This window comes from Poecilia reticulata, linkage group LG7, assembly GCF_000633615.1.
Source record: "Poecilia reticulata strain Guanapo linkage group LG7, Guppy_female_1.0+MT, whole genome shotgun sequence".
NCBI classification, from domain to species: Eukaryota; Metazoa; Chordata; class Actinopteri; order Cyprinodontiformes; family Poeciliidae; genus Poecilia; species Poecilia reticulata.
In genome coordinates, this window is record NC_024337.1 from 14,900,258 (window position 1) to 14,914,938 (window position 14,681).

The 14,681-nt window shown below is 39.2% G+C and overlaps 1 protein-coding gene across 2 annotated transcripts; it reads right to left on the reverse strand.

Annotated features, from left to right (window-relative positions):
* Positions 1–74: 74 nt before the first annotated feature.
* Positions 75–13,574, reverse strand: klhl21 (kelch-like family member 21). Of its 2 annotated transcripts, none has more exons than XM_008414539.2 (5): positions 13,419–13,574; positions 7,057–8,135; positions 3,973–4,378; positions 3,044–3,116; positions 75–2,781 (listed from the first exon to the last, which is right to left on the reverse strand). In XM_008414539.2, exons 2-5 carry the CDS (start codon positions 8,081–8,083, stop codon positions 2,452–2,454), a joined length of 1,836 nt encoding a protein of 611 aa, XP_008412761.1. In that variant the 5' UTR covers positions 8,084–8,135; positions 13,419–13,574; the 3' UTR covers positions 75–2,451. The 2 variants fall into 2 exon arrangements, with proteins under 2 accessions (XP_008412761.1, XP_008412760.1); XM_008414538.2 differs by lacking the exon at positions 13,419–13,574 and adding an exon at positions 9,121–9,627.
* Positions 13,575–14,681: the final 1,107 nt, after the last annotated feature.

Genomic DNA, 14,681 nt, shown 5'->3' on the forward strand with positions numbered 1-14,681 from the left:
GTTTCTACAGAACAGAACAGATATTTATCGTAATGTAAATTAGAATTTTACGAGTAATCAAAACACACACAATATATCTTTAAAATATGCTTTATTTACAACACTGGTTCAACTTCACAAAACTGTATGAGAACTAAGAAAAAACTGCTTTTACAACACTAAAACACTTCAAAAACTACATACTTTAAAGCAAAAACATTTTTTCAAGCTGAGATTTTTTTGCACTTCCAGTCAATGTTGCTGGAAACATTACAAGCCAGCACAACATAGCTAGATGCATAAATACGCACAGAAACAAGAGAATTATAAATATATATATTTGGTTTAGGAAAGTTCTTCATGCACATTTCAACTGGATCATTGAACGACTGATGTGCAACTAAGAAACTAGAGTCAGACCAACTAAATAAAAACTCAACACTGCAAGCTGGAGTCCTTCAGACCAGAACTCAACTCTTCATTTCTCACACTAAACAGAAGAAATGCAAGTCTGTTGTGAAACTTGAGAAGTTAGGGAATGTAAACATTTAACAGTAAATTTATGACCTAACTTTAACTTGCATGTAGAAATATACTGCTAATTTAGAACTGCATTTAAAACAAAACTGAATCAGCAGCAATCCTCAAAATCCTGCATCAACCACAATACAGCCCCACCCACAAAGTCCCCAGATCTTTCTAACAACACGAGTTCAAGCTTTTGAGCTGTAAATGGAAATGCATCTGAATGTAAAAGAAAAAACAATCAATCCTAAAATGCACATGGATGTGTTGGAGCATGAGATGTCCAGGACAGGCCAGACTTGTGCATCGTGATGCTTCAGTTGGCCACAGATCAAAATTAGCACATTTTTACTTGAAATTTCTCAAGAAAAATGATGCATAATAAGTTTTTCTTATGCATCAAAATTGAAAGCAACTTCTTTCAGTACATTTGGATTTTAATAAAATCTGATTGATGCATCAATGGAGATATTCTTGCAAGTCCTTCATTTTCTGTTGAGGTAAAAACTACAATCAGACTTAACAGGAAACAACTTGCAATATTTGAGAACCGATATTTTCCTCACGTCCATGTCTTGTTGCTATAATCTCATTTGCCCAAACTTCTGCTTCACACTGCAGACATAACCATCAGTTAAAAAACACCAAATATCACATAGGGCATTGCTTTCATGTGACTCTATGCAGTTGTGATCTTGAATGCTTGGGAACTGCAGTGAAAACGTATCTGCAGGTCAAAGTAAAAAATAAAAGAAAATAAAAGAAAATAAAAAGTCCAATCTGTATCTTTACTAGTGTTTCACCCTTTCATCAAGGCATACAAACAGCTATCTTGTTATCTAAAACCCAAAGTTGTCTATCAATATACAGAAGAGTAAAAAATATTAGATGGCAAAAACAAATTCTGTCTGTGACCCCATGTAGTGACCAGGAAAGTCCACAAGAGGGCCGAAAATCTCCAGAAACCCCATGCATCAACAGAAATGAAGTTGTTTTGAACAATGGGTAAAACTAAATCTAGGTTGGATGTTGCCCAAACATTTCAAACCTTTTCTGTACATCAAATGACACTAATGCTGTAAATCTCGATCTATTTCCCTAGCAGATGCACACTGTTATGACCATATGTAAATTAAAAAACAAGGAAAATAATATGGATTATGATGCATTTAAACTATATGCAGTCTTCTCTCATGCAAGAGTCAACAACAAAGGAAAGAAAAATCCAGGTACCTCAGAGTGTGATAGTACACACACCATGGTCTTTCAGCACTTTCACAACAAAAATGTTCAAAATTATTTGGAGCTTATTGTGAATGATTGTTAAAAGTTAAAGTGCTTTTAACCGTTTTCACCGCCATCCTTCTGCTGTTGCAGTTCATATCCCTTCATTCTCTCTGAGCCAAGATGTAGCAGGGTTCAAAATCTACTTTAAAGCAAATAAATCTATAGAGCAGCAGCATATCATACCTCATCAATACCAAACCATTACATCATTCCCAATYGAGATTTCCCACCAATTCTTGCAGCAATGAGGTAAACTGAACACCGCAAAAGCAAAATCTTACGAAACATCTTTTTAGTTTCGTTTTCAGTGCAAATACCTTAGTATACTTAAAATTAGACTAAACTAACTTGGAAGTAACTTTTCAGCAAGATATAAAGAATTTTGAATTTATACGAGTTACATTTATTTCCCTTTGGGATTATTAAAGTATAATCTAATTTGAATAAGAGCTAAATCAACAATTCTTTAATATGGATGAAAACATACTATTATTTCTCTCATCAATACTAAGAAATTAACTTAAAAGTCATATCTTGCTGAAAGGCTACTTGTAACTTAGTTTTGTTTTATTATATTTGCACTAGAAACTAAACTCAAAATACTTGGTAAGATTTAGTATTTTTGCAAAGAGAGAACACGGCAGGCATGTATGACCCGCGTCAATGCGCTGGGTTTACATCCTGGTTCTGGTTCAGATTGTTGTTGAGGTTGTGGAGCGCTTGATGGCGCTGGTGCCGGTGGAGGTGTATGGCGTTGGACTCGGGTGTGTCGGTGGGTTCAAACGAGCTGGCCACCAGCGGCATGAACTGGCGGAAGATGCTGACGCTGCCGTGCCAGAAGGTCCGCTGGGGGAGCCGTCCGGCCGCCGTCCAGGAGCGGTTCGTCGGGTCGTACGCCTCCACGACGTCCGACAGCTCGAACGTGTTGTCGTAACCGCCGGATACGAACAGCTTACCGCCCAGGACTGCCACGCTGCCTCCGACGTGGACCTGAAAAATTCGGGGATCTTTATTTTTGTGTACCGATGTGTTGGAAAGTTTGCTTTTCTTCAGTGTTTCTACAACTTCTGCTGCGTTTGGACAATAAATCCATTGGAGACAAACTGCAGCACAGGGAGCATCAATTCCTGCTTGTTTATATTGATCTTGTCCTGTTCTGTGTCTCCAACCTGTTTACTGTACAACACTGGAGGTCACAGAAGACTATTATTAAAGCAGGGCAGCACACAAGCATCTGATGTGAAATACAAACCTGGTTCATGGGGCTAATTTTGTCCCACTCGTTCTTTTGTGGATTGTAAACATCAACCTCCGCCGAGTCATCCCTGCAAATAGAGACGGGCTGTTACTGGCCAAATACCTGCTGCGTCATCTGTATCAGAAGCTCTGATGACTGTTTCATCCTGGTAAATCCTTCTAGTTATTAATATTCAGCCATTCTGAACGTAAACACGTCACCACCCAAATTATGTGGAAATATTAGAGGGAAATTTGAGGTTTTTTCTGTTAGATTAAGCCAGAATGAACAAAAAATGTCACATTCTTTAAATTTTGACAACAAATTAGTACGTTAAGGTAGTTTTCTTCATGTTTTGAACAATAAACATTCTGTTGCCTAAAATGCACTAGCATACTATGTTAACATCAATACACTGTAAGGATGATCTGTTGACAATTATGGGATTAAAAAAGCAAAAAGTTAAGGGATATTTTTTACAGAATTTGAAACAGGTGAAGCTAAAACTGCCACTTGTGAACAGATTTACAGGTAAAGTTTTTTTTTTATGTTTTTAATGCAAAAAAACAAAAAAAAAATTTGTACAGTTGTGACTTAATTACTCTGACTGCATTGCTCTTTCGGTAAATGACATGTTTTAGTCTGAATACTACAGTTAATGATTATTCCATGACTAAATTAGTTGACAATTACTTCAATAATCGATTCATCATGATTAACGATTTTATCCATACTAGTGATGAGATGTTCAAAAAGCAAATTAGTTAAAGTCACAGAAGAGCAAGTTGCCATTTTATAATAATCTTTAAAAATAGCTAGAGCTGTTTATTTACACTTAAAAAAACATAAAACAAAAGCCATTTGTGAGTGAAATAATTTAACTAAAGGCTAGCCTGTCTAAATTGTTACCTTAGTAACAAAATATACAGTAAGAGATCCCTCACCTAACAAAGTAAATGAGGCCATTGAGGGTCACTGTTTTGGGAGTGAAGGACCAGGGAGGCAGCTGTCCACAGTTGACCATGGTCCAGCGGTTGGTTTCGGCGTCGTAGCTCTGGACGGCCATGGTGTCCTCACCGGTCAGAGAGCCTATGGCGTACAGGCGGCCGTTGCACGCCGTCGTGGAGCAGTTGTCCATGGGGTGCAGCATGCCTGGCAAGGCCTCCCAGCAGTCCAGAGCCTGGTCGTAGCGCTCGGTGCTGTCCGACGCCACCACGTACAGCTGGCCTTTCAGCACGCACGAGCTGTGGTACTCGCGGGCCTTCAGCATGGGCGACACCTCCGTCCACTCGTTCACACTGGACTTGTAGCGCCACACGCCGTCGTACAGGCGGGAGCCGTCAGAACCTCCTGGAGAAACACGGAGAAGCAGCTTTCAGCTTCCATGCACCAAAAATCTGGAACAAACTTCCAGAAAACTGCAAAAATGCTGAAACACAGACTTCCTTTAAATCAAGGTTAAAAAGCGACTTGTAAGTAAACGGAACATTGATCAACATATTTTACAGAGCAAGTATCCAAAGTAAAACAATTACCAAAAACAATAAACCATAAATATAATGGATTATGATGTCTCTGAAAACAAAATTGCTCTTCAAAAAATATTAACCATCAGAATGGAAATTATTGACCTTATTTTAATTTATCATGCGACTAATTAATTGCTTATTGCAGGCTTAGTGTAAATTACTTTTGAACTAAATTGTGCTATGCAAATAAACTCTACAAGAATATGAGCTGAATTATGATTTATCTAAATAAATAATGCAATAAGAGTTATATTAATAGTGTTGGGAACTCAGAGAGTAAATAACATCCAGACATTAAGAAGACTTCAGTTTGCAGACACCCGTCTACATGTATGGGGTCTTTAACAAGTATAACATCATAAACTTAGAGACATTGCAAAGAACAAACTAAAACAAACCAAAATGTAAACGCATAATCTCTCCTTGAACAAATGAGATCGACAGACATCTGTTCAACGCCCCACTCTCCCACATTCACAAGTCTAAACATAGACTCCACTAACTTAATGCAGCAAAGCCACAATAGTCAGCTGCTACTGAAACTGTTCTACAGATGGACTTTATTGTGTTTCTCTACAAAGGCAATAAATTCTTCATCAACCTTATTTCAAAATGTGCTTAAGACATAATAATATACATATGCAGATGTTCAATTTGTTAAGTTTGTAAATCACTCATCTGGTCCACCTCTGTACAGTTGAAATCATTTTCTCTTCTAAAAGACTTTTTTTTCCACAGCGTCTTCTTTTCCGTTAGGATTTACTAAAATTATCCCTACTTCCTTAATGCCAGAATAATAAAATGGATTTTCTTCAAATTCAGAAGAAAGTATATATTTCCTTAAAATGCCACAGTAACTGCATGTTGTGTATCAGACATTAATACACAATATAGATATATCTTTAATCTTTTTTCCATACTTTTCTGAACATTAAAAACATTTTCAACCAGTTCAGCAGCAGCTATTTATTATTGCCACCTTCAAAAATCTCAGTTTTATTCTGACAGTCAGTGAGTATGTTTGACTGGCCATTTAAACCAGTTCAGATGACCAGTTAGTTACATTTATGAGCTGTATTTAAGTGACTGATGTGGCGAGGTTGAATAGATTCATTGAGTGTAATTATATGTATATAAAACAGACAAAAATGTGTTGTAAAAATACAATGTGACAGAAAATAAGTCATCAAATAATTTGGAAATGTAATGGCTTTAAATAGTAATATCAGTACTTGGTAATGACAAATAACTGCTATCAGAATAATCATATTCAGTCAGCTAAATATGATTATTTCTGATTCTCTGCAGCAGATGGTAGGTGTATACCCAAGAAGATCTGAAATTTAAAAAAAGAGCCTGAAGAAAGTACATTTACATTTAATAAATTGGTTTTTCACTCTGATTCCACAGAATCCACATAAAATTAAGTCTGGGAAATAATTTGTAATTGTTTTAGCTCACAAAAACAGAAGAGTGTTAAATTTTGAGCACCACTGTACATCACAATCATGTGTTGCTGTTATTTCTATAAATGATGTTATTAGCTAATGCTGCTAAATCAGTGCACCATCATAAGTCCTCTTCAGGAGCCAGGAGTACAATATCTAACACCACATCTTGAATATCCAGTTAACTTCTCTGTGTCGCATCAGACATACGACACAGAGAACACCATTCCAGTGCTAATAACAACGATGACAAGGATAGCACAGCTGTCCTGGTAGCATCTGCATTGCCTCATTTGCCCTCCTCAGGCACAGAGAATATTAAAAGAGGATGTAGATTATTTATATTCTTTCTCTAGAGGCCTTTTGAAAAAATGAAGGAGCAGAAATAGAAATCACCTGACAGTCTGGTTCAACTGGGGACCAAAATTGCAACATTTGTTATATTTTCAATGCACTGTCTCAAAAGAAGCAAAACTTTTTAGAAACGTGTTCCCCAACTTCTCTTGTGGTGGCGCTGCACCAAAAATTGTTAAAGGAAAAGACAAAAAAACCTATAAAGAAGACAATGAACGCAACTTCCTTCTTCACCAAATATAAACAAAAATGGAGAGGAGTCAGATTTGAGTGGTTGTAGGATTCTCTTTTGTCTTTGGTAAAAGACCACGATCCATTTCTCCCATTAATGCTTTTGGTTGTATTTACCCAGAATGCCCTGCGCTATTCCGCTTCCTGCTTTTGGAGCAATCTCTGGTCCGCTCTGCATTTACATTCCAATCGAAATCAGACAGGTTTTTAGGCGAACCAGAATTTGCATTTTTGCGTGAAACAATCTCTGGAAACAAACTTGAGTTTGACTGAAGCAGACTAACCATGGCTGGTGTGAATGCACACCAAAATACATGAATCTATCAAATATCAAATGTGGGATATTGGATTCAACTGAGAACTGAAATATCTGCTTAATTTACCCAGTTAAGAAAATTAGCCGTTAACATAACACAACCAGAGCTAGATCAGAGCTGTCTGCTGAAGATTTGTTTGGGTTTCTTACCTGTGACATACATATCATTTCCGAGGGCTGCTATGCTGTAACCTCCTCCGAGGTGGTCAGGGAATTCAGCCAGGTAGCGCCACTGTCCGGTCTGAGGGTTGTAACAGTCCACAGTGACCAGTTCGTCGCAGTCCTGGTCACAGCCTCCGACCACCACCAGGATTTCCGCCAATCCCGTAGAGGGCCGAGGCCGCATGCGGTGGCACGGCCTGTCGTGACGATCGTATTCACAGGACTGGAAGCTGCGGGCTTCGTTCACCATGCGGAGGCAGGTGGGTGACAGGTAGACAAGCGGGTCACTCTCCACGTGGGCCAGGAGGAAGAACCGCCTGACGAACGGGAGGCGGACCTGCTGGAGGAGTTCGGGCCAGTAGTGCAGCCGTCGCTGCAGATCAGCCTTTACCCACCGCACTGCGATTTGGTAGACCGTCTCCTCCTTATCCACGCAAAGCTCGTCGTCGGACACGAACTCTAGTAGGCGCTTCCATGGCAACCGCTCAAAGTCTGTCCCTTTCGCCAGCTCCATTATGTTTTTGAGGACGAAGCGGCGTGCGCTAGTCGCCAACTCCCTGCAAGCGTAAGCCTCTGCAAAGTCTTGTATCTCTAARCAGTTGGAGACATCCAGACGCTGCTCCAGAAACGCACAGCAGGCCTCTTTGACCGAGGGGAACTGGAACAAATCAGCCGTCTTCAGCAGGAGGTCCACGTTGTCCTGAGTGACCGTGACCCGACCCGTGTAGCAGAAGTCCACCAGTAAGCCTARAAGCTCGGCAGACACCTCGTGTAGAACCACTCTGTCCATTACGCTCTCCCTCAACGTCCCGGTGAACATGGCACGGAAGTAGGTGCTGGCAGCAGCCAACACCGTGCGGTGGCAGTGGAACTCCCGCCCCTCGGCACATAAAGTCACGTCGAAAAACTTCCGCTCAGCTCGTAGCTCATGGATTCCTCTCAGGAGGTTGAAGGCGTGCGAAGAGTCAAAAAAAGGTAAGGTGGACGGCTGCGTCTGGAGAACTGGTTTCTCCATCTTTCCTCTCACYGTGTCTCACTGGTGGTTGAGTTCAGAAGGAGGATTTCATCTGGAATAGACATCAAAAATACYTGTTAAGCATCAACTGAGYTTATCAGTAATCCTGCTACAAATTCCTACCTCATTATCAGCTAAGTTCCAGAATGTTTCCTTATCTAACAAYTAAACCATAAAAACAAGATTCCAAACAAAATTACCAGACCAAAAAGGATTTTAACAGTTGCTTTCAAATTACAACAAAAAGTTTCAAACTGCAGATCAAATCAAAGATGAGTGGTGGTTGAAGGGCTTTTATTTTTACAGTCTTGGTTTACATACACTTGTCACTAGTAAAAGTATTAACTGTACTATTAATGAAGCATTTTTGCTTGATTTTGTATTTTTAGTGAGGAATGATTACAGGTCTAGAGGTCAGGAAAGCAGCAGCTAACATTTCTATAGCCCCCTCACATCCTAGACACAATTAACACCTTACCATCAGCGTACTCAGCTATTCTACTGTGAAACAGAATAAGTTTATTTGCACTTTCCAACCTGYATGTTTTTTAAGCTACATTTCAAAATACAATCTTATCTTTCAAGGACAGATATTATTTAAATTGCAGTTAGTGCTTTAGCAATAGCAATTTACTTTTGGTGTTTAGCGTTAGCAAAAGTAATGTTTATGATTAATATTTTAGGGTTAGCGAAACCTTGCCCACCACTGCACCCCTTCATTATTAAAAGCCAAAAATTAAAAGCGATGCATGTCACTTTTAACATTAATGGAAGGATCATTATTGCAGTCATTTCTTCATAGATTGTGTCAAACATTTCTCATCAAATGATATTACATTTAAAATTATTCATTAAGAAATGTATGAATTCTTACAAAGAGGAAAAAAAGATTTTTACAAAGAAAAAAAATTACTTCGGTTAAGCATTTTTAACCGATGTAATGGCATCGGTTAACTTGATGTAATGGCAAAAAACAAAGTATGAAAGCCGTAGTGACAGTAACAATAGTTAAAAGCTTTTGCAGTTTGTTCTCCTACCTGATAAGCCCCTCCAGGCTGGTTACAAAAAGTAAAACAGTCAAGAGAACACAACAGTGAAGCTCAGTTCGACTCTGACGAATGCAACCAGCTCCCTCGACGTGTTTAAGAAAGAGCTCGCTTGTGGTCTGCAGCTATAAATACGCCCACAGTATCCATTTCCAGACGGGAGTGGGGGTTGGATTTTAGGGAGAACACCTAACAGGCAAGGGAACTGACGCTAACAGTCAGACACCCCCCACCACAACCTCTGGTATGTCTCTGCGGTCACTCAGAGTGAGTAAGGAGTCTTCATGGGAATTGCCAGCAGAGCCTTGGCCTCCTCACCACCTGTAGGGTTGCTTCCTGTTTGAATTTCCACCAATCTCTTGGCAAAACATACATCTGCTCTGAACTTACAGGTAAGGCAACACGATCACCTGCTTCAGTTTTATATGAAAACAAAACCTACAACCAGGTTCTTCTAGGAATAACAGCATCGCTCCAGAATTAATTTGACAATCATGAAATTCAATCTATCAGCCTTATGAGAAACACATTTTATTTTCACATTCACATTTCAGCTTAGTCGAATCACTTGGACAAAACCACTGATGACGACCTTCTCCGAGTCATCTTAGGAGAAGATAACTTCTTAAAATACACAAGTGTCTGCTTACAGAGATTTGTTGTAAAGCCCACCGTACCTCTGGCTGAAAGACAGTACACATTCCACACCAGGGTTCAACAATGCACCAGTCCAAAGATCTGTGCAGGGATCATTCTTCTCTCCTGAGGGCAAACAGAGCCCCGTAACCCAGAGAGGAGGTACAAATAAATGGAAAAACCCAAATATTAATATTCTTCAAAAGGATAAAAGGTAATATCTACTCAGAGGACAATGTTATGAAGGCTTCTGCCAAAAACTAGGAAGATAAAGGACATCACCCCAGGTTCAAAGACCTTACACTGGCTCCCTGTAGCTCAGCGAATAGACTTTAAAACATTTATTCTAGTTTATAAATCACTGAATGGCTTAGCACCAAAATACATTAAAGATCTCCTGCTGTTGTATCAACCTTCCAGACCACTCAGGTTTTCTGGTTCTGGTCCATTTTGAATCCCCAGAACCAGAACCAAACGTGTAAAAGCAGCATTCAGTTTTTATGCTCCAGTAATCTGGAACAAACATCCAAAACACTGAATTCCTTTAAATCAAGGTTAACTGTTTATAAAGTTATCCTTGATTCATAATAACTGGAACATTGATCAACATATTCAATATACACTGCTCAAAAAAATAAAGGGAACACTTAAACAACACAATATAACTCCAAGTAAATCAAACTTCAGTGAAATCAAACTGTCCACTTAGGAAGCAACACTGATTGACAACGGGGACCCTCGTYGGGTCAATCAGTGTTGCTTCCTAAGTGGACAGTTTGATTTCACAGAAGTTTGATTTACTTGGAGTTATATTGTGTTGTTTAAATGTTCCCTTTATTTTTTTGAGCAGTATATATTTGGTTGATGATCTAACAAAATGTAATTTTTTTGGCGTTTCATAATTGGTTAGTAAATTATATTTTTATAATGTAAAGAACTTTGAATTGCCTTGTAGCTGAAATGTGCCGTACAAATAAACTTRACTGACAATTTCTCCAGGAACAACTTAAAAACATCACCAACTACAATCTGAATGTGGTAAAATTACTATTTTACTTCAGTCTGTCAGGGTGTGATGTTGTACAACATTAAGTACASAACACATCTAAATCAGCTCTGAAACTTGTACACAAAACAATCCCATCAATCCCTGCCACATCGCCCTTTCTAGAAAATGTAAATAAGAAGCACAATGCTTCCTAGAACTTTGTGTCCTTCAGGAGTCTGATTCATCGGAGAGGTGGGAGGGTGTGTGGAGTGTTTACATGGAAGCTGCTGTGTGGATGGATGTGTGCACAGTAAATCAAAAACAGACTCAGTGTATGTGAGGGTTTATGCACCATGTCTTCCCCCTGCTGGCATAACTTTGCAACTACAACCAAATATATTTTCGTCTGGTCTAGAAATATTTGGAAGAGACCGTTTTTTCCCCAATGTGGGTAACTATGTTGTTTTGTTTTGTTTTAATTGTGTAAAATACTGACAAACAAGTGATGTGACCATTCTTCTTTTATCCACAGTTTCCTCTTGAAGTGCTGTACTTATTTTCTCCCTTCACTCCACAAAATAGKTTTTTTATTTTTATTTATTTTTTAAGCAGTGAAGAGGCACAAAAGCAAAACCTGAAATTATTGATGCACCTGTTACACAACAGGTTGTTAGGAAACCAAAGAGCGAGTGAGTTAGTAGATGCCACCCACATTACTTAGCTGGCAATGTGGGTGGCATTGCCAGCTAAGCAATGGGTGACATTGCTAAGCATTGGATTGCAATATTGAACTGGCATTTTTACAGTTCAATATTGCAACCGTATAAAATTTATAAAATTACATGGATGCAATATTTGGTTGGATACATTTCTGCAAGCCAATTTAATTGGCCAGATGGATGGACAAGCCGCTCACCATATGTCGATTTTTAGAGGTTGAGATGCTGAAGCTGACAGAAAATTGTGAAATTGCAACGATCCAATTGCAAAGAATTGCAAAGAATCAGGACAATGTAGGATAGCTGATATAATCATCAGAATATTCAGTAATGATGTCACTATAACATGTTTCTCGTTCAGGTCCAGCCCTAATATTAACATTAGATTTTCATAACTACTATTTAGAACTCGAAGTAAAAGAGTACATTGTTTTCACCAATTCTCTTATTTTGGACTTGGACACTCCTGACCTAAACAGAAACTAGTGCAAACATCTTCCTTAGGAAGTGTTCAGATTCCACTACAACCCTACACCCAACCTCCCTCCTGTCTGGARAAAAGGAGCTGCAAAGCAATCAACTCATTCTGCATCACTGCTTCTTGATTCAGGATTGAGAGTGAAGACAGCTGCYGAGTCCAACRTAACCATCCAAGTGGAGACACATGAACCTACAGCCCTCCCCAGCTGAGCCTCTCCTGCCCTTAAAAAGGCAATCCAACACACTCACCTCATCCCATCTCTCATCTGTGGAAGGCCAACACAAACCTAACAGATGTAACAGTAAGATAAGACGACAGCAGGCCRGATGTGTTCTTGATATTTTGTTGCAGTCATGATTRCCCATCTAAATAGCGTGGTTTAATTTGAACCGATTATATTACGCAGTCATGTAATGGATCCCTTGGTAATGTGTTTTTTCTAGTTATTTAATTCTGGGACTTTTCAATTGCTTTGAAGAGTTTTATGGAATCTTCTTAATGGTTACAAAAAGATAAAAGCTACAAGGAGGCATTTTGTATTGACATATCAAATCGCATTGCAGCTGCAGAAGCGCTACAAATCTTTCAGTGGGATCCACGCAAATAGAGTTGCACAATATATCAAGTCACAATAATAACCCGAATGACAGGAATGGCAAAAGCAAATGAGATGGATTAGCTGACGGTGTTATCTAAAACATGTTTCTGAGGAATATTATCTCCACTGCCCGGGTATTGAGCTGTTAGCATGTTATGTCAGTCATGAAACTTTCATACAGAAACAGTGTCTGTAGTCAGAGGCCTCTTCAGATTTGTTGCAAGACTGACTGCTACTGGATATTCTTCCTGCCCACAGAATCACCTTCCACAATAACTCTTACTTGGAAGATGCGAGTTGTGACAATGTTTGATCTCCGTTTGTGAATTTTTTTCAGTTAAGCTGATTTTTACCAACCACCGGCACTGGAAGAATACTGAAAAATATCAGTTTGCTCCAATAATAAGAGGAGGAATCAGAAGGAACCAAATAAGTCTTCTAATATTCAGCATGGATTGRTGTGAGCAACGGACAGAGCAATAAGCCATGTAAAGTCTGGGACAATATTCAAATGTGAAACATCCGATTAAACTGCACTGTGTACAGCTCCGAGTTAGGAACTATCTGCAGATGTGTCCAAGAAAAGCTAACAAACAAAATAAGTTACACGAAAGCTAAACCTGTGGCACTCTGCTTTAATCTGTTGATTCTTATTTTTATCAGAGTTTTGTTATTTTAATACGCGTACATGTAAAGCTGTTTATCAACCAAGTGAAATCCCGCACTTCACCAGTTCAACACCAACAGGCAGCAGAAAAGTATTTTAGCTAAATTACGCGGACCTTTTGGTTAGACACAACGTTCAAGCTAAAATCAAACAGTCCGCAGAATGACTAAACGGGGCAGTCATGTTGTTGGGTAACTCACCAAAGTGCGCACTCGTCGGGGAATGAAGATTTTAGAGAGTAAATATAAGAGCTGATATTCCAAATCGAGCCTAAATTAAAGTTTGACGCCGCAGAAGTGCTCGGCCTCGTCAGCGCCATGACAGCCGTGCTGGAGAAAGTGATGCCTTCAGGTACCGTTGTAAATGTTAATATTAAACTGAAGCAAAGCAGTATTATAACACTTTAGTCGTTGAAATCATATTATTTATGAACCAAATTTACCTACTTCATGCTAAAAAAATACCGGTTTGTAAATCTAATTGTATTTATTTATTTTTTAACATTTTCTGCTTCTGATATTTAGCGTAACCGAAAACCATACTTTATGTTTCGTCTTTACATTTATATTTTACTTGATGTTTTTTTTTTTGCCTTGCCACCATTTAATAGAATTTAAGGCAGCTATTAAAACGAAAGTGCGTAAATAGAAACAAGGTTAGAGCATTTATTTCTTTTTGGGAAAAAAATCTAAACTTTCAGAATGAGTGTAAACGCATCTCAAACCTGGATCATTGCATAAAAAAGGCCTGTCTGCATTACATGCACTCTGATGTTTTGTCTGCCCCTTTGCTCTGTTGATATTGCAACTGCCATTTGCCTTTTGTTAGCCCTCCCATCACGTAAAAGTCCCAGTTTGACTGATTTAATTGTAAGCACAGTCAGAAATATTTCCAGTCAAACCTTTTAACGATGTCGGTATGCAAAAAATATTATTGGATGCTGTAAATAAAATATAGTTTCTATTTCTTCTGACTCTTTTTCTAAACAACTTTATCACTTCACTAGAATTTTAGAACCTAATGCATACTAAGGTATTTTGGGTTTTTGGACGTCTAACATAGGCAGTTATAAGCATTTCCAAAACTGGGCAGTTGTGATCCCAAACCCCTGCAAATACCTGCAGTCCACTTCCATCCATCCATCCATTCTCTTACACCCTTGTCCCTTAATGGGGTCGGAAGGGTTGCTGGTGCCCATCTCCAGCTAGCGTACCGGGCAAGAGGCGGGGTACACCCTGGAGAGGTCGCCAGTCTGTCGCAGGGCAACACAGAGACACACAGGACACACAACCATGCACACACACACTCACACCTAGGGACAATTTGGAGAGGCCAACTAACCTGACAGTCATGTTTTTGGACTGTGGGAGGAAACCGGAGTACCCGGAGAAAACCCACGCATGCACAGGGAGAACATGCAAACTCCATGCAGAAAGACCGGGGCCGGGAATCGAACCCAGAAC